The 20,354-nt window shown below is 47.9% G+C and overlaps 2 protein-coding genes across 17 annotated transcripts in view; one reads left to right on the top strand and one right to left on the bottom strand.

The window, feature by feature from the left end:
* LOC116956967 (tumor necrosis factor receptor superfamily member 6-like) overlaps nt 1-20,354 on the bottom strand; it is an 80,176-nt gene that overhangs the window by 8,480 nt on the left and 51,342 nt on the right. For both annotated transcript variants that reach the window (XM_032978867.2, XM_032978868.2), the window contains exons 2-7: nt 8,969-9,053; nt 8,214-8,342; nt 4,642-4,761; nt 3,101-3,217; nt 2,393-2,529; nt 23-65 (exon numbers count right to left, since the gene is read on the bottom strand). In XM_032978867.2, coding sequence (XP_032834758.2) covers nt 23-65; nt 2,393-2,529; nt 3,101-3,217; nt 4,642-4,761; nt 8,214-8,342; nt 8,969-9,053 — 631 coding nt within the window. The remainder of the gene's footprint in view (nt 1-22; nt 66-2,392; nt 2,530-3,100; nt 3,218-4,641; nt 4,762-8,213; nt 8,343-8,968; nt 9,054-20,354) is intronic.
* The window catches only part of MAJIN (membrane anchored junction protein), a 50,354-nt gene that overhangs the window by 15,546 nt on the left and 14,454 nt on the right, over nt 1-20,354 (top strand). For 9 of the 15 annotated variants that reach the window (XM_032978866.2, XM_076054771.1, XM_076054772.1 and 6 more), the window contains exons 3-7: nt 12,347-12,484; nt 13,333-13,384; nt 14,241-14,316; nt 18,331-18,450; nt 18,880-18,932. In XM_032978866.2, coding sequence (XP_032834757.2) covers nt 12,347-12,484; nt 13,333-13,384; nt 14,241-14,316; nt 18,331-18,450; nt 18,880-18,932 — 439 coding nt within the window. Of the gene's footprint in view, nt 1-8,994; nt 9,145-12,346; nt 12,485-13,332; nt 13,385-14,240; nt 14,317-18,330; nt 18,451-18,879; nt 18,933-20,354 lie in introns of those variants that run through there. The other 6 variants (XM_076054777.1, XM_076054778.1, XM_076054776.1 and 3 more) reach the window with 2 other exon arrangements.

Below are 20,354 nucleotides of genomic sequence, written 5' to 3'. Positions count from 1 at the left end.
CAAGTAAAAAAAAATTACTTACCCGTGATGGGTTTATTATATCTTGAATAGTCAGTTGGTTGTACCTGAGGGATAACACGACGCACAAGAGCTGCGGTAAATCGAAACGATGCAGAGAAACGTCGCCAGAACCGTTCTTACTAATCGGAGACAGTGGCGCACAAGCGACGATCTTGGGTCGTACGGCCGGTGTAGATGCAAAGCACACGACGGCTACAATAATGTCACATGCAAGTGGTCAAGCCAAGCAGATAATCGCGTCAGGAGTAGCAAGTGGAGTAGTATCATCATCGCCATGGTGATGTCTAACTTCGTATTTGTGGTTCGGGGCGTTATTGCATCATCAATTATTGTACTACGCTCCCTGCTCTGGATGACCAACGGTTGCCACACTACCACTGGAGAGTTTTTAATCTTCCATTTGTGCATCGGGTATCCGCGTCTTCTGCTGCTGTTGTGGTTTGTGCGATGGGATTATGCTGTTTAGGGGTGTGGACCATGATCTTGTTCGTGTTTTTTGTTATTTTTGTTTGTTGTGGTTGCACCCGATTCAAGAGCCGAATGGCTCACAGGGCTATACCAAAATAAATCAAACTGAAAAACAAATAAGATCAGCTTCGTGGGAGATCAAAATCCCGGGAATTTTCTGCATCGGGTCTTTCACAGGGATGCGTTTTGTCCGAGTTCTTTTGAACTCCGTTTAGCTTTCCAAGCTTTGTTCTTGAAGGTTACCAGCACGCGGGTCCAAAAAGGGCCTTGCGCGTGACTTCAAGTGATGATGAGGGACGTTGTTGAGGTCCCCCCGGTGATTGGGGAAGGCAAGAAACAAAAAATCCACGCAACCACCATGGGGAGAGAGAGGGAGATGCAGACTTGACATATACAGCAGCAGGCATCGTCAGGGTCAGGTGATAGAACCCACAACCTCTTCCATACCAGGCGAGGTAGTTTACATCTCCCTAGCCACTGTGGCACGGGGTCAGCAAGTTACAACGACAAACACAATTAGAGAAAATGGTAATCACGTCGACAAATAGTAAGTAACATAAGCAAGGACAAATTGCATAAGTGCATACATTCTTGCCGGTCGTTCAACACTGAATGCAAGCTTAGAACAAGGCAACAAAATTAAAACAATTCAACTTACATATACAGTCGACCCTTCTGCATTGCAACTTTCCCCATCGCGGTTTCGAAATATCGTGGGGTCGGCATAAGAAATTAAATGGGAATTTTTGGGGAGTTTTGCGAAAGCCGCAGACGACACGTAAAGTCCAGCAGACGACACACAAAAAGTTTAGTAACTCAAAAATGAATAAAATATTTGTTAAGTACCGTATAATATTAATGTATTTAATGTTTTAATACCATAAATACTCATATTAGTTCTTTCGGTAAAGTCACGTTGAAGGTGTGATGACGACCGTTTGTGTTATGGTCGAAACGTCGTGAGAATTTTTATTGTTTTATATATATTTTATTGTTTCCCTTCAACGTGACTTTACCGAAAGAACTAAGAATATGAATTACTGCAGTCACGAAAGCTTTAAATCAAAACATAAATACTCAATTTTTTAAAGTTACATTTTGTAAAAAGCTAAAGTTTGCGAAAAGAATGCGAATGCCAGCAGACGAAACGCAAAGGCTCACAGCGCCGAACTCCCCGGCTCGAGGAGCTCACTTCGCTCACCAAAGGGACCAAGGGGACCAAAACATTTTACGTGTTTTTTACGGATTGCGGGGGGGGGGGGGGCCTGCGCCCCTAACCCCCGCGATGTGGACGGGCCGACTGTACACCCAGACCCATAGACACACCCATAGACCCATAGAGAGACCCCTATACTTAGACAACCATAGAGACCTACAGAGACCCACCGATTAGCACAGTTGCCCACATACGGTGCAAACGAAGTTCAACGTACATTCATACAGGACAACATACAGTCTCTCGAATAATGCTGAGAGCAACATGGTACCTTTCTTGCAGTATCAAAGTATAAAAAAAGATTTGACCTTTTCTGGCAATAAAATAGTTGTGTTAAGATGTTCAAACACCAAACAGAAACCATTTTTAAGGAATCATGTCTGCATTAACCACATATACTTGTGGTGAACATGGTAATATAAAGCATTGCACACCCATGACGCGACTGCGGCATCGAGAGAAATAAAGTTGACAGATTATTAGTGATGGTGGACGATACAGCAGTTAGGGATAATCTTCACATTTATTATCTAATTTACATATTAAATCTAGGTAATTCATTGCGAAGGTGTAGAGTTTTCTCCGTAGAGCCAATAAAGCTCATCAATAACGTGGGAAATGTTGCACATAACGAGAGAAACGTATATTCTCATGCAGGCGCAAGAGGGGAATCGCTGGATTGCTTACCAAGACGGTCCCATTAGAGCAAACGGAAGTGTGAATAAGCGGCTCGAGCTGTGCTTGGTTGTTGACAATGTTGTCTCGACTGCTCTTGGATATATTTGACGTTACCTCCATCGGAATACCGTAATTCTCCGGATTGGCTGTGGATAAACAAGAGGAAGACAAAGGACATTTCAGAATCCCTAGAATCGCAATCGGAAATACTTTATTCATCCTGGAGAAATCCGATGAGCTATGAAGCTCTTTTTCAAAGATGTCCAGCATGGGACACGGGGTCAGAACATTTTTTTTTACGTTGTGCATGTTGGACTTCTTTGGCACCGTACGTAGCCAGCCGGCGGTGCGGGGGTAGAACAACTCACTAAACGCAACAAAAAGCAGTTCTAAAGAAATTCGTTTTCAATTTAGCATACAGGTGAGCCCCGACTTTTATGACCTTTCTGATAGTCAGTACAAACCTCCACAGTAATGACCAAAACTCATATCCACAAACGCCTAACGACTGCTACCGGCACCGAGGGGATTTGCGACAAGTCTGCCCAGACTCATAGTGTATCGTTTAATGCCTAGGGTAGTGTGTATAGTAGTATAGTGTGTAGCAGTGCAGTGTATAGTGGTTTAGTGTATAGTGTAATGTATAGCAGTGTAGTATGTATATTGAACTTCTTTTGCACCGTACATAGCCAACTGCACAAATCAGGAGGTGCTTACCGCGTCGCCGGAATTTCCTTATCAGGACATAACAAGCCACTGCTGCGACTAAAAGACACCCGACAACAGCACAGCCAATGGCAATCGGAAGGGTGGGTCCATCAGATGCTTGGGAATCTGTGAAAAACGCACGCACACACGCACAGAAAAACACGACCGTTTAAAAGGGAGGGGCCATTTGTGAATCAGGCATTGTTGGGGCTTGCACCAGCGTATGAAGCCATTCTCCATCTCGCCGCGGTGGCGAGGAGATGTTAACTCCCTCGCCTGGTATACAAGGAGTTGTGGGTCCTATACTGACCTTGACACTTGCTGTATATTTAGAGTTTGCGTGTCTCTCCCCGTGGTGGTCGCGTGGTTTTTTCCTCCGGGTCTAACTCCGGTTTTTCCCTCCTCATGTTCACAGTATTTGACTGCTGATATAAATTTGCACATGATGGTAACATCAGCCACTTCGTTGGGCTATCACGTGTGGTGGCCAGGTCGCTTCTGAAAAAAAGCTGCATAGCTCAGTGGGCTTTACCTGGTTAAATATATTTTAGTCTATGGGTCTCTATCTCTGTGGGTCTCTATGTATCTCTATGCATTTAGAGTGTTTTGCTGCTGATATACATTTCCACGTGATGGTGATGATATCCACCACTTGGTTGAGCTGCCATAATTTGTGACGGGCAGGTACGCTTCTGAAAAATAGCTACGCAGTGGCTCAGTGGGGCCTTATACCTTGTAAAATAAAGTTTAGCTTTACTTGAGTCTATGGGTCTCCCAAACAACGGCACATCAGCGTAGTGGCTACTGGAGGAGACCGCCGATTGTTGTCTAGAGATTGTATCACTACCAACGATACTCACCTAATGTGGACACCACCGCGTGACATGGATAATCAAGAAGTCAAAACAAACCCCTCTGGTTACCTAACGGGACCTGAAAGTGGATTGTTTAGAAGCAGGGGGACATTGCAGGCGATTGTGAAAGGAAGCGACACAAAACGGAAAGTGTGGGTAGATGGAGGGAATGATTGACAGGGGTGGGTTAGTTGGGGGATTCGTTAGGAGAAAGTCGGAATGTGATTGGCTGGAGGGGAAAGCGGGAAGAGGGTCCAGGAACCTTTGAGGAAAGTGGGCTTGAGGGATATATAAGAGGGGTGGGGAAGCACGCGAGAGAGAGAGAGAGAGAGTTAGGGACACACAATACTCTAAATGCGTGATGTTGATTCTAAGGTAAGACCCGGAGGACCCGGAGAAAAATCCTCGTGACCACCACTGGGAGAGAGACCCCGCAACTCCAAATATACAGCAGGTGTTGGGGTCAGGATCGAACCCACGACCTCCTGTAAACCAGGCAAGGGAGTTTACATCTCATAGCCACAGTGGCCCTATTCGGGGGGCGATACATTTTTTGGGGCGAGCCATTAGCGCTGTTGGCTATGTGCGGTGCAGAATAAGTTCGACGTATAACCACTCGCCCACCCAAATTTCTCACCCACTCACCCACATACCTCCCAATTAGCGTGGTTGGCTACGTACGGTGGATGTGCGTACCTGCCGTCGCGGTGGGGGCCTGTGGCCTGCAAAAGTGTTCACCCTCCCGTTTGTAGAAGTCCGGCATACACCTGCAGACCCTGTCCGAGGATGCGCTGCACGGACTTTCTTCCACCTCGTCTGTGGGCGGTGAGGAAAGGAAGCAAAAAGGAGGGGAGGAGGGGGTTTGACAACATCGCCGCCTCCACCACCGTCATCGCCGTTGTCATTGCAGCTCGTTCTATAACGCCGCATTGTTTTTTTTTCTCCCCACGACGGGAATTGTGAGATAAAGTAAACCCTCGGTTAAGCGGGACCATTCAACGGATCTTGGATTTAACAGACAAAATGTGCTCAATCGGAGTTTTGTTTTGTCCAATGATCGGACAACGACGACAAGGAGGGACGTTTCCTCAAGCAGCGGACCAAGTCCGGTCACGGGGGAATCTGTCCGTTCAATATTCGCTTCTCCCCCTCAATAGCCGCACAGTGTTTATTACACCACACGTGTGTTTTTTTTCTTGTTTAAAATCGGTCAAAATAGGAGACATAAAAGTGGGAACTGAGTTGTTACAAGACATTTACGGCACTTTGGTTTTAAAAAAAATATATTTGACAGCACAGCATCGAGGTATGCCTAACATCGCTTGACACTTGGGACAGTTTCAACAGAACAGGTTTCTATGGCGTTACAATGCAAAAGGATTTACATGCAAACCCTCCACTCAAATCGTGCATGCAAAGTTAGAATGTGTGAATATACAGAACTGTATTACAGTATTAGTACTGTAATGCATTACTGTATTAGTAATATACAGGTATTACCGCACTATATTCTCGGTTCTTTCGGTAAAGTCACTTTACCGAAAGAACCAAGAATATGAATCACTGCAGTCACGAAAGCTTTAAATCAAAACTTATTACCACACTTATTATCACTGCGTTGACATTGGAGGTTCTCTGCAAGCCAGCCGGCTACCATGAGAGATTCGTTCATGAGGCTATCCACATATACAAGCACAGAGACAATTTCAACCGAGAAGATGGATTCTGGCTTAGCAATCATTGGAAGGATGTGATCAACCATTTCGGGTCTTGCTTGATTGTGTTTACGGTGACTTTCAGACCGCATTCCATTCTCCTTCTCTCCCCCCTCCTCCGTTCCGAGCATAGATGGACTCGTCCTTCTGAACAATGCTAGTTGCTGCCCATGGTGCTAACGTAAAAAAAAACTCCACTTTTTTAAAAAAATGTTCTTGCTTTGGTTTTCACACCTGATGATGATTGCTTGTGTTGCAATCGAAACGTCGTGATAGTTTGATTGTTTTGTTTGTATTATTTTATTATTTCCCTTCTACGTGACTTTACCGAAAGAGCCAAGAATATTTTATAATTATCATCACTATCGGTAAGTCGTTTGTGCGCGGTAGGGTGCGCGGTGTGATTTCGTGCTACGTCATTTGGCCATTAATGGACAATCGGATTCTACGGACAGCCCCTTCCCCCTCCATTAGTCGGTTAAAGCGAGGGTTCGCTGTGCTGCTTAACGCGACGGGTGTATGGGGGGGGGGGGGGAATGCGTTCTTTGAAGGAAAAAGAACGAGAATAGGTTTGTATCTATGTTTGTATCAGCAATTGTTTCTTGCTGTGGTTGTCCCACCTGATGACGGACGCTTGTGTTGTGCCCGAAACGTCGTGATTTAATTTATTTTATTTTATACCTACGTGACTTTACCGAAAGAACCAAAGAGTAATAGGTTTGTACCCTTTCTGACAATAAAACAGGAGTTAAGATGTTAAAACACCAAACAGAAACCTCTTGCTAGGAATCAAGTCACTGCGTTAACCATGTGCGTTACTTGTGGTGAACATGCAAACAAACATGGCTCTGATAACATCCAGGCATTGTCTTTGAAACTGGTTGGCCTACACCAGAGAGAGCAGCCTTCTTTAGAGCTTAGTCTCACTACCAGTGTCAGACCAGAGAACAACACCAAAAGACGAACAGCACAAGGACAATGCCACTATCAGAGCATGTATAGCTTGGGGTTGAGCAGCTACAAAATGGGACCTTTTTTCCAGTATCAAAGTGTGAAAAAAAAGTTGTTTCTTTTCGTACTTCACTGGCAAAAAGGTTCCATTTTTTAAACACAGTTTTTTGTTACAACGCTGGGTGCGCGAATTGGATTTACGTGACGTGACCGAGCGCCCGGGAACCACCACCACCACCACCACTGTCGTGCGCGTGAGTAGGAACAAGCGGTTGGTCGCAACGGCTGGTGGTGGCGTCGTCAGCGTCGTGCGAGGGCATTGGTTGATGCTGCTTCTGGACGCTGCCCTACACGCGCACCTCGCTCGGCCCTTTGTTCGGGCCCTGCGCGTACGCATCATCTCGCGTGTGTTCATCGCGGACTGTGCTTTACATTATTAGTTCGTGTAACGCGAAGCGGCTGCCAGACACTCTCACGCGCAGTTTAACACGTCGGCTTTCGCGACCAATATCACCCATAATACAGGTTCATTGGGTCAGATTGCGTAAATATATTAACGTCTTGATTTAAAGCTTTCGTGACTGCAGTAATTCATATTCTTAGTTTTTTCGGTAAAGTCACGTTGAAGAGAAACAACAAAATAATAAAATATATATAAAACAATAAAAAAAATTCTCACGACGTTGTTTCTCTTCAACGTGACTTTACCGAAAAAACTAAGAATATATATTAACGTCGTTAAACCCGCCACCGCCCGACACAGCCAAATAGTGAGGTGTGTCACGTAAACAGAACGTGGCCAATTCGTTACTAGTACAGCACAACGGTGTGTTGGAGAGCAGAGCCACAACGTTTACTATTTGAGTACGACGTTTCGCCAGTAATTACAGTCGACCCATGCCGCGGGGGTTAGGGGCGCAGGCCCCTCGCGATCTGGGAAAAAAACGCGTAAAATGTTTTGTTCCCGTTCGCGAGCGAAGCGAGCACCTCCTGCCGGGGGGGTTCGGGGGGTGGCGGGCGCTGTGAGCCTTTGCGTGTGTTTATTTACGGTATATTAAAGATAAAAATACATTAATATTATACAGTACTGTACATATATTTTATGCAGTTATGAGTTACGAGACTTTTGGTGTGTTGTCTGCTGGCCCAAAAACTTCCCATTTAATTCCTTATGCCGACCCCGCGATATATCTGAACCTCGATGAGGAAAGTCGCGATGCAGAAGGGTTGACTGTACAACTACCTTCATCTTACACGCGTCGCGTTGATTCTAAACGTTGAGGGGAAAAACCGGAGGTCCCGGAGAAAAATCCAGATAAAGACATTGAAAAACTCCAAATGTACAGCAGCAGGCGTCAGGGTTGGGGTTGAACTCGCGACCTCCTGCATACTAGCCAAGGGGCAACATCTCGCAGGACCCTGGAACGAATCCACGACCTGCATACCAGGCGAGGAAGATGACATTTCGCAGGGTCCGGGATCGAATCCATGCCCTCCTGCATACCAGGCGAGGTAGTTAGCATCTCTTGGCCACCGTTGGTGCTCCTTACATAATAGCAACAAGGCTCGGTTTCGGCGGAAGGAATGGTTGTGGTGAATCACCTAATTCGCACGGCTTGCATTTGAAGCATTTTTCGGAGTAGTTCTCGATGGCCGTGTAGAAACCGCCAGGACAAGCATCGCAGAAGGACGCGCTTCCTTGCGAGTGGCATTCTTCTTCCAGGAACCTGCCTGGGGAGATGGGAAGGAGGAGGAGGAGGGGGGTTAGAGAAAGCAGAAAATGGGAATGCACGTTACTTAACGGTTGCGTTTTTAACCCTTGTGCCCGTTGGGGCGAGCGTGTGCATCGTGATATTTCGAGTGATAAAATGAAGTGGTGATAAGAGAGAAAGTGATGGGAGACGGAGACACATCGACGAGAGGCACATTTATGAGAGGCAAAGTGGTGAGATAATTTTCACGTATATTTAATAGCTTATTTAGGTATTTATTTTCGGGTAATTAATTGAAAAGGCTTTTGTAGAGCCAATAACATTATCCGCGAAAAATGAAAAGGTTTCAATTTGTTGTTTGAGCATCTTAACACCTCCTGTTTTATTGCCAGAAAGGATAAAACCTATTCTTATTTGTTCATACATTTCATGTAAATGTTGCGTGTGGTCGTTAAGCGAGCTAGCCAGCCAGCCGTCGCCACCGCCGTCGCCAGACACACAGCCAATTTAGTCAGGGGTTTTTGTCACGTGAACAAAACGTTCCAATTAGTTACTGCTCGTGAAATTAGTTACTGCTGGTAGAATATAAAATAGGTTGAGAGAACATGTCAGGACTACCCCCCCCCCCGCCGTCCATCTGGTTACCTGCAGGACAGAGCTTGCAGCAGAAACCGCCTTTGGATCTGTATTGGCGGCTGCCGCAGCCTTGCGAGTAGACCGGCAGCGTGGCCTGCGGACAGCGGACGAAACGAAGCGGACATTGGAAGCGACCTCTCGGCATTCGGGAATTTTCTCACGGGCTGAACGCGACCGCGTCCGGGGTAACTTGGCAGTGCCGTCGTTTCAAGGAAGGGCGTATCGCCCAGTCCGTCACGTGCCGTCTATCCGCCTATTTAGTTTTTCATTTATTTTGGTATAGCCCCTGTGAGCCGTTCGGCTCTTGAATCGGGTGCAACCGCAACAAACTAAAAACACGAACAAGAAAAGATCCTAAAGTGATTATGTGTGACTGTGCAGACAGAAAATCCAGGAAAAAAACATCAAAATATTCCTGAAATAGCACCGTACACCAACGCTGTGTGCAAAAATCCCAGTGGGATGCAAGTCAAACAACAACAACAACCACAAGACAACTAAGATTAAGGCCATCAGTCTAACTCCGTACTACAATAAACAAATACATGGCCAAACCAAAAAAAACGTTTTCGAAATCACCAAAATAAAAGCCATAAATGCAATGTAACAGTGATCATAGGGACTGTGACCGAATTTTTTACATAAACTACATAAATAAATTATAATACCAAACCCTAGAGCCATATTTTAGGCTACTGAATAGCAGTGGCAGCTAGGGGTGTACAACTCCTCTAGAGCAGTTTTGGTTTTCATTCTGTCTGTTGAACTACGTAGCCAATCGTGCTCATTGTAGGTGGGTGAGTAGGTGGGTGAGTAGGTGGGTGAGTAGGTGCGTGAGTAGGTGGGTGAGTAGGTGGGTGAGTAGGTGGGTGAGTAGGTGGGTGAGTAGGTGAGTGAGTAGGTGAGTAGTTGGGTAAGTTGGGTGGGTGGATGTTTGTATGTTTGTTGAACTTCTTTGGCACCGTACATAGCCAACCCTGCTAATCAGAGGAGGGTGGGTGAATAGGTGAGTGAGTGAGTAGGTGGGTAAGTTAGGCGGGTGGATGTTGGTATGTATGTTGAACGGTGTGTGGGTGGGTGTATGTATGTTTAACTTGTTTCGCATCGTACATAGTAACCAACCGTGCTAATCGGAGGTACTGGGAAAGGACAACAAATTAAAACACAAAAAGCAGTCCTATAGTAATGAGTAAGGTATTTTTATTTTACCAGGTAAGGCTCCACTGAACTGTGCAGCTCAGAAGCGACCTGCCCATCGCATGATGGTAGCTCAATGAAGTGGCTGATATCATCATCATCACGTGGACATTTATAGCAGCAGCCAAATACTCTAGGCGCGTGTTGATGTCGATTCCAAACGTGGAGGGGATAGAACGGATCGCCCGGAGAAAAAGCCACGCGACCATGGAGAGAGAAGACATGCAAACTCGAATATATAACAGCCATCGACAGGATCAGGATCCTAGATTTAAATCTTTCGTGACTTCTAGGATCCATACTCTTTGGTTCTATTGGGTAAAGTCACGTAGGTGAAAATAAAATAACAAAAAATCACGACGTTTCGGCCACAACACAAGTGGCCTTCATCAGGTGAAGGGACGAGACTGTCTGGAGGACAGCGCTGGAGTGGAAGAAGCCACTCTCAGATCACGACCTTTAAGCCGCGATCACAAGCTTAAAGGTCGTGATCTAAGCGTGGCTTCTTCCACTCCAGCGCTGTCCTCCAGACAGTCTCGTCCCTTCACCTGATGAGGGCCGCTTGTGTTGTGGCCGAAACGTCGTGATTTTTTGTTATTTTATTTTCACCTACGTGACTTTACCCAATAGAACCAAAGAGTAGGATCAGGATCAAACCATTGACCTGCATACCAAGCGAGGGAGATAACATATTTCAGGGTCCAGTGATCGAACGCACGACCTCCTGCGCACCAGGCGAGGGAGATAACATCTCCTAGCCAACTCTTGTTAATGTGGTGTCGTGAGTCGAGGACTCCTCTCACCCATTGTCTCTCTCACTCTCTTCACAGAGTAGGGTGTGTGTAGGGCGGGGAGCGGTGGGGTAGCGATTCGCGCTTTGCTGCGTTAGGAACGGTGACAATTATCCGAACCGGGTCCTGGGCCTCCCCTAGGTCAACTAGGCCTCAAATGAATTACCTCGTGCAGTGGTGTGTAGTAAACATCGCCACTGGGGAGACAAAGGCGGCCGGGTGTGGTGCTGGCCACCCACCCCCTCGTGTGCCGTTCCGGCCTTCATAGGTGCCCGCTAACAACACTTGCCCTAACAGTCTGTTCAGGCTATAGGGGGAATCTTGGTCTTTGTATGTGTGTATGTATACATCTCTGCCTGTGAATCTGTGTGTATGTATCTCTGTATGTGTGTCTGTGTGTGATAGGGCAGTTGTGGAGAGAGTGGAGAGTTTCCCATACCTGGGCAGTGTGTTCATGACCGGCTTCGGTTTGACAGCATAGGTCTCCGAATAAGTCGAGCGGCGTTATCTTTTCATCGGTTGTGTAACGCTGTGTGGAAGCTACCTGATCTATCGCTCTGCACGAAGCTTCAGGTCTTCTTGGCCAGTCATTCCCTCCCTTTTCTATGCTTGTGAAACGTAGAACCCCTAATGGAACATCTTCACCGGTTAGAAACATTTAGGATGGCCTGCTTACGATCCATCCTGGGTTTAACCAGGCTTATTGTGTGAGGAGCTCACACATCCTTGATAGATCTGGACAAAGCCCCATCGGTGAGCTCCGGCAGGCAAGGCTGCATTGGCTGGGTCATGTAGCCCGCATGCCCAGCCACCGCATGCCTAAACACCTTTTCTTCTGCCGGCTTGAGGGGGCTAAACGGGCGCGGCACGGGCTAGAGAAGAGATGGAGTGATGTGGTACAGGAGGATGTGGAGCTGAGTGGACTTGCCGATGACTGGTACCAGCAGTGTCAAGATCGGCCTCAGTGGAGGAGGCTCGTGAAGGACGCTACTGGGCAGTTGGAGGCAGTCGTCCTCCAACAACAACGGAGGGCGGAGGAGCGACGCTCACAACAACGAGCGGAGCGCCGGGTGGCTAAAGCACAGCAAGTTAGCACAGTAGGGGGCACAGGTGGTGCATCAGCCAGTCATCTCAGTCAGTTGACCCGTGGCACCTGGGTCTGCCCCGTGACCTCCTGCCAGCAGGCGTTCGACACTTCACGTGGCCTCGACGTGCACATAGCCTGGCACAAGCGTGGTGGTGACGTCACCGCCACTTAGTGGCGAATGGCGGTTGTTGTTGTGTCTGTGTGTATCTCCGTGTATGTGATGCTGGCCAGCCACCCTCTCTGTGCGTGCCACAGTGCCGGCCTTTGTAGGCGCGGCTATTCGCTACTAACAGCCATTTCCCCCCCCACTAGATCGTCTGTTACAGGCTACGCGGTGTGTGTAGGGATGCCGTTGCAGCCGTTCTCCTTCCCCAGCCCCGAGACGCGACTCTTCATCGTGAGCGGCGCCGTCATCTGCAAGGTCAAGCTGCAGTACGGCCTCGCCAGCAGGTGATGCCGGATAACCCCTGGGGGGTGGGGACTTGAGACCTCTCCTCTCTCTCCTTCCTCTCTACTCGAGACCTCTCCTTTCACTCTCCTCCCTCTCTTACTCTTCTCTCTCTCTCACTCCTCCCTCTCGCCTCCCTCACCGTCTCCTCACTCTCTCTCCTCCCTCTCTCACTCTCCCCTCTCTCACTCTCTCTCCCCCCTCACTCTCCTCTCTCCTCACTCTCTCTCACTCCTCCCTCACCGTCTCCTCACTGTCTCTCTCCTCTCTCACTCTCCTCTCACTTTCTCACCTCTCTTTCTCCCCTCTCATTCTCCTCCCTCTCCTCCTCCTCTCACTCTTCTCTCGCTCTCTCATCACTCCTCCACCTCTCTCCTCTCGCTCTATGACGGTCTCTCCCCTTCCCAACTCAAGCGGCTGTTTGACTAGCGCTGCACTGAAACTAAAACCGATAGAAAGTTGTTTTCAAATGTTTTATCCATGTGCAAGACCCCCCACACGACTGAGCTGCTATAAGTGTACTTGGGCATCACCACGCAATGATAGCAGCTCAACCAGGTGACTGATATCATCATCATCATCGCATGGGACCAATAGAAATGCATAGAGATACATAGTGGCAAATAGAGACACATAGAGACGCATAGACTAAACTAAACTTTTATTGTTACCAGGTGTAATGTACTTCTGAGCGACTGTGTAACTCTTAATTAGAAGCGACCTGGCCATCACACGCAATGATAGCAGCTCAACCAAGTGGACTTGAACAACCACAAACATCTATGCAGTGACAATTGTAAATGTGTGTGTGTTGCGTGTGTGTTGCGTGTTTAACCCATGACCAAAACAGAGACCACTGGGCCGCACTCAAAGCCAAACCGCACATCCAGGACGAACTGGAGGTGAGAGTGGGTTATTCAGGGCGTTCACAGAAACTCGGATTATTATTGTTTTAATTGGCACCTCCGTTTAGCATGGTTGGCTACGTACGGTACCAAAGAAGTTCAACGTACATACACTACTGTATACACTGCTATACTATATACTACACTATACACTACTTAATACACTACTCTATACATTACTATACTATATACTACTATACAGTACGTTACGATACACACCACTACACTACTTTACACTACTATAAACTACAATACTATACACAATACCGCTACTATACACCACACTACTATACAACACACTACTATAACATTACACTGCTATGCACCACTATATACTGCACCACTATACACTACATCACTATACACCACCACTATACAATACAGCACTATACACTACACACCACTACTGTACTCAATTTACGCCAGGGCCGTGTGTGTGGTGTGTGTGTGTCTGTGTGTGGGGAACGGTAGTGGAGTGGATAGCGCACTGCGCTATAAACCTGGTGATCCGGGTTCGATTTCCGCTCACGGTGAACAACAGTGACGATTATCTGAACTGGTCCTGGGTCTCTCCTAGGTCGATTCGGCCTCAAATGAGTACCGGGCGTGGTGCTGGCCACCCACCCCTCGTGTGCCGTGCCGGCCTTCATAGGTGCTCGCTAACAGCACGTGCCCCAACAATCTGTTAAAGCTATACGGGGGATCTTTTTTCATGTGTCTGTGTGCGTGTATGTATCTGTGTGCGTCTGTGTCTCTGTGTGCGTGTCTCTCTGTGTGCGTGTGTGTCTCTGTGTGTCTCTCTGTGTGCGTGTCTCTGTGTGTGTCTCTGTGTGTGTGTTGTTTGTGACTGCAGGTAGCGATCAGAGTGGCTCTGGCAAACGAGGACGATCTGAAGCCCTTCGTCACGGACAGTTTGAGCGTCTTCCCGTGTATCCCTCTGACGAGAGTCGATGGCTCCCACGGAAAAGATACATTCCAATGAGTCTCCCTCATTCATGGGAGAAGAGGGGGAAGGGGGTAAAGAGATTGTGGCAAAATCTTCCCCCGGCGCGCTCCTTTATCTAGACGCTGACAAATTAATTCCTTTAGAACTGCCGCTGTTGTTGTGCTTGTGATTTGTTGTCCTCAGCCCCCGCCGCTTCCGAATTAGCTCGGTTGGCTACGTACGGTGGTGCCAAAGAAGTTAAACATATTCTTAGTTCTTTCGGTAAAGCCACGTTGAAGGGAAACAATAAAATAATAAAATATATAACTATAATAATCTATTTTATTGTTTCCCTTCAACGTGACTTTACCGAAAGAACTAAGAATATGAATTACTGCAGTCACGAAAGCTTTAAATCAAAAGTTAAACATAGTTACACTACACTATAGACTACCCTACATTGCTATACACGACACTACAATACACCACACCATACACCACACAACTATACTACACTATACACTACTATACACTACACTATAGACTACCCTACACTGCTATACACTACACTACTATACACCACACCATACACCACACAACTATACTACACTATACACTACACTATAGACTACCCTACACTGCTACACACTACACTACTATACACCACACCATACACCACACAACTATACTACACTATACACTACACTATAGACTACCCTACACTGCTATACACTACACTACTATACACCACACCATACAACACACAACTATACTACACTATACACTACTATACACTACACTATAGACTACCCTACACTGCTATACACTACACTACTATACACCACACCATACATCACACAACTATACTACACTATACACTACTATACACTACACTATAGACTACCCTACACTGCTACACACTACACTACTATAAACCACACCATACACCACGCAACTATACTACACTATACACTACACTATAGACTACCCTACACTGCTACACACTACACTACTATACACCACACCATACACCACACAACTATACTACACTATACACTACAATACATTACACTATAGACTACCCTACACTGCTATACACTACACTACTATACACCACACAACTATACTACACTATACACTACTATACACTACACTATAGACTACCCTACACTGCTACACACTACACTACTATACACCACACCATACACCACACAATTATACTACACTAAACACTACACTATAGACTACCCTACACTGCTATACACTACACTACTATACACCACACCACACAGCTATACTACACTATACACTACTACACGACACTATGCATCTCCGAATTGCACGGTTTGCGACATACGGTCCGAAAGAAGTTCCACATACATCATCGTACACACAACAACACCATCGCCATTCCCCACTAGGTGGCGGTGACGTCACCACGATGCTCGTGCCAGGCAATGTGCACCTTGAGGCCACGTGAAGTGTCGAACGTCCGATGGCAGGAGGTCACGGGGCAGACCCAGGTGCCACGGGTCGACTGACTGTGACGACTGGCTAATGCACTATCTGTGCCCCCTACTGTGCCAACCTGCTATGCTTTAGCCACCCGGCGCTCCGCTCGTTGTTGTGAGCGTCGCTCCTCCCGCCCTCCGTTGTTGTTGGAGGGCGACTGCCTCCAACTGCCCAGTAGCGTCCTTCACGAGCCTCCTCCACAGAGGCCGATCTTGACACTGCTGGTACCAGTCATCGGCAAGTCCACTCAGCTCCACGTCCTTCTGTACCACATCACTCCATCTCTTCTCTAGCCTGTGCCGTGCCCGTTTAGCCCCCTCGATCCGGTCGAACAAAAGCTGTTTAGGAATGTGGTGGCTGGGCATGCGGGCTACATAACCCAGCCAACGCAGCCTTGCCTGCCGGAGGAGCTCACCGATGGGACTTTGTCCACATCTTTCAAGGATTTGTGAGCTCCTCACACAATCCAGCCAGTTTAAACCCAGGATGGATCGTAGGCAGGCCAGCCTAAATGTTTTTAACCGGCCACATTTCACAAGCAAAGAGAAGGGACGGAATGACCGTGGCTGAGTAGACCCGAAGCTTCGTGTGGAGCGACAGACCAGGTAGCTTCCACACAGCGTTACGCAACCGATGAAAAGATATTGCCGCTCGACTAATTCGGAGTGAGACAACTGCTGTTAAACTGGAGCCGGTCATGAGCACACTGCCCAGGTATGGGAAACTCTCCACTTCTCCACAACTGCCCTATCACCAATTGAGAGTTGTGGGGGTGGAGTGTCCAATGGTACAAAATACCCAGGCAGGTGCTTAGTTGTGGTGGGGCTGATGGTAAGGCCCCACCTCTTGGTAGCATGCTCCAGGTTCAGCAGCAGCGCCTCCAACTCCTCCTCTGAGTGAGCAGCAATTACCAGATCATCGGCATACATAACGTGGTTGAGCAATAGGGAGCCATCCCTAGACCGCACCCGTGCATCAATCAGCCTCCCATTATATCTGTACCAAATGGAAATTCCTCCGGTACAGCTAATGAAGGCTTCACGAACTACGTGGTCAAAATAGATGTTAAATCATGTGGGAGCCAGAGGACATCCCTGTCACACCCCAAGGTGTAGAGGGAATGGCTCTGACTCCCGGCCACATAGTTTTACCTGGGCCCGCTCACCATCATAAAGGTCCTTAATGAGCGTGAGCAGAGGGTCAGGGACTCCGAAAGCACGAAGAACAACCCGGCGCCCTGGCCTACTGATGGTATCATAAGCCTTGATCAGGTCAATAAAGCAGAGATGTAGGTCTTGTTGGAATTCCCTACACCTCTGCTGTAGCAGACGGACAGAAAATATGGCATCTGTGCAGGACCGCCCTTTCCTGAAACCACATTGAGTCTCCGCAAGCCTCTCCTCAGCGTGCCTAGCAAGGCGAGGTTGAATAATCTATGCCAGAACCTTTCCCACACACTCTTCCACCTATTCACCCACTCAACCACCCATTCACCCACACACTTTCCCACACACTGGCCCACTTATCCACACACCCACACACCTCTGATTTGGTGCCAAAGAAGTTAAACATACATACACACGTGTACCGTTCATTCCGGACGGTAAAATGCCGGATAGCAGACCTGCTGTTAAACTATTATCATTTTACCAGGTGTAAGGACCCACTGAGTTGTGTAGCTCTTTTTCAGAAGCGACCACCTGGCGAATCACAAATTATAACTCAATGTGGAAATTCATAGCAGCAACCAAATAAACGCGTAGTGGCGTCGATTCTCAAAATGTGGAGGGGAAACAAACTGGAGGACTCGGAGAAAAATCCACGGGGAGAGAGAGAGACGCAGACTCCAAATATATAACTGCAGGCATCGGCAGAGCCACGGGATCAAACCCATGACGTGCTGCATAGCAGGCGAGGGAATTAACATCTCGCAGGGTCCGGGATTGAATCCACAACCTCCTGCATACCAGGCGAGGGAATTAACATCTCGTAGGGTCCGGGATTGAATCCACAACCTCTTGCATACTAGGCAAGGTAGTTAACATCTCGCAGGGTCTGGAATTGAATCCACGACCTCTTGCACACCAGGCGAGGGAATTAACATCTCGTAGGGTCCGGGATTGAATTCACGACCTCTTGCACACCAGGCGAGGGAATTAACATCTCGTAGGGTCTGGGATTGAATTCACGACGTCTTGCACACCAGGTGAGGTAGTTAACATCTCGCAGGGTCCAGGAACGAACCTACGTCCTGCACACCAGGCGATGGAGTTAAAATCTCGCAGGGTCTGGGATCGAACCCACGACTTCCTGCATACCAGGCAAAGTAGTCAACATCTATCCACCGCGTTGTGTTTCCTGACCTGGCGGATTTCACCACCACCATCACCGCCACCATCACCACCAACATCACTGCCGCCATCACCAACATCACTGCCGCCATCACCGCCGCCATCACTGCTGCTATCACCACCGTCACCACGTCCACTGCGTGTGTGTGTAAAAGACAAGCACACGTGGGAAGCCGCGGGGACAATGAAATTCCGTGAGCGCGGCGTCGACCTCAAGTCCCACCCCTGCATGTTCATCATCTACGTGGAGGCGCTGGATGGTTCCCGAGTGCATGGTACCATCACTACTATCACCACCATCATCACTACTATCACCACAATCAGTACCACCACCACTTACTACCATCACCACTATCACAACTATCGCCACCATCACTGGCACTACCATCACAACTATCATCACGTCCACTATCACCACCACTAAGACCATCACCACTGCCACTTTCACTACCATCACGACTATCACCATGATCAATACCACCATGATCAATACCACCACCACTATCAGTCTCTATGTGTCTCTGTATCTATATGAGTCTCTATATGGGTATCTAAGAGTCTCCATATGGGTATATGGTCTCTATGCGGTAAATTAAGCTATTGTTGCTGGCTTCTATCTCGGTTCGGTGCTCACGCCAACTGAAGGACGACCACCAAACTGGATTGTGATTTTTGTTTTCTTGATTGGTAACTTTCTTTTCCAGAGAACGGAATGGGCTCAGGAAATCTCGCATCCGCCGTCCCCGACGATGTCAGTGTGAGTGAGTGAGGTGTGTGTGAGTGTGTAGGGAGCGGTGGTGCAGTGGTTAATGCCACGATCCTGGCGACTCGAGTTCAATTCCTGCTCAAGGTCACCAACACCAGTGATAGCGATTATCTGAACCGGTTCCTGGGCCTCCCCTCAGGTCGACTCAGCCTCAAATGAGTACCTGGTGCAGTGGTGTGTAGTAAACATCGCCACTAGGGAGACAAAGGCGGTCGGGCTTAGTGGTGGCCACCCACCCCCTTGTGTGGCGCATTGCCGGCCATCATAGGCACTGCGACTCATTAACAGCACTTGCCGCGACAGTCTGTTCAGGCTATACGGGGGATCTTTGTTTTTTGTGTGACTTCCCTCACGACAACGAGCGGAGCGCCGGGTGGCTTAAACACAGCAAAGTTGGCACAGCAGGGAACACAGGTGATGCATCTTAGTTGACCCATGGCACCTGCAGGGTCTGTCCCGTGACCACTTCCTCCTGCACCGAGCTTGACGCAGCAGTACAACCCATGGCACCTGCAGGGTCTGTCCCGTGATCTCGTACCAGCGGGCGTTCAACACTTCACATGGCCTTAACGTGCACCTAGCCTGGCACAGGCGCCGTGGTGATGTCACCGCCACTTGGTGGCGAATGGCGGTTGTAGTTGGTGTGGTCGTGGCTTCCCCTCCCACGCTCTCTCGCCCATCTCCGCCTTTTCGAATCGGAATTGCCAAATTAACGGATCGCTCATTTTAAAAAATATTTTTTAACCAGTGCAAACATTAAAGGCGGCGTCACATAGCTCGGGGTTGGAGCTGTTCCACATTATCGGGTGGGGGGGGACGGACGAACCATTTTATACCACGAGCAATGCGTGGTTCATGCAGACTGTAGTGTGTGTGTGTGTGCAGTGTATAGTAGTGTTGCGTATCATGTATAGTAGTGATGTACAGTATATACACTACACTGCTATACACTACACCACTAAACTAAATTTACAACTCATTTCGTTAGAACTGCTTTGTGTTTCGCTTGTTGTCCTTTCCCCACACCTCATTTTTGCGGTTGGCTATATACGGTGCCAAAGAAGTTAATTGTACATACATGATAGTGGTGGTGGTGGTGATGGTGGTGGTGGTGGCGGTGATGTTAATGATGTTACCGTCTGGAACGCTCTTCCCATCCGATATTAGGAAACCACTGGGGAGCTATGCTGCACTTTTAAATCATCATCTAGGACTGACAAACTAATTTATCTAGAACTGTTGTTGTGGTTAGTTTGTTGTTATTACCCCCTCCACCTCCGGTTAGCACGTTTGACTAAGTATGGTGCCAAAGAAGTTCAAGACATACATTCACTCACCCACCTAACCACTCACCCACTCACCCACCTTCTCACACGCTCACCCACCTATTCATCCACCTAGTCACTCAGCCAC

The sequence above is a fragment of the Petromyzon marinus genome, chromosome 68, assembly GCF_048934315.1.
Source record: "Petromyzon marinus isolate PM22_M1 ecotype Great Lakes invasive population chromosome 68, UKy_Petmar_22M1.pri1.0, whole genome shotgun sequence".
Lineage (NCBI taxonomy): Eukaryota > Metazoa > Chordata > Hyperoartia > Petromyzontiformes > Petromyzontidae > Petromyzon > Petromyzon marinus.
This window is presented reverse-complemented; position numbering and strand designations above follow the sequence as displayed.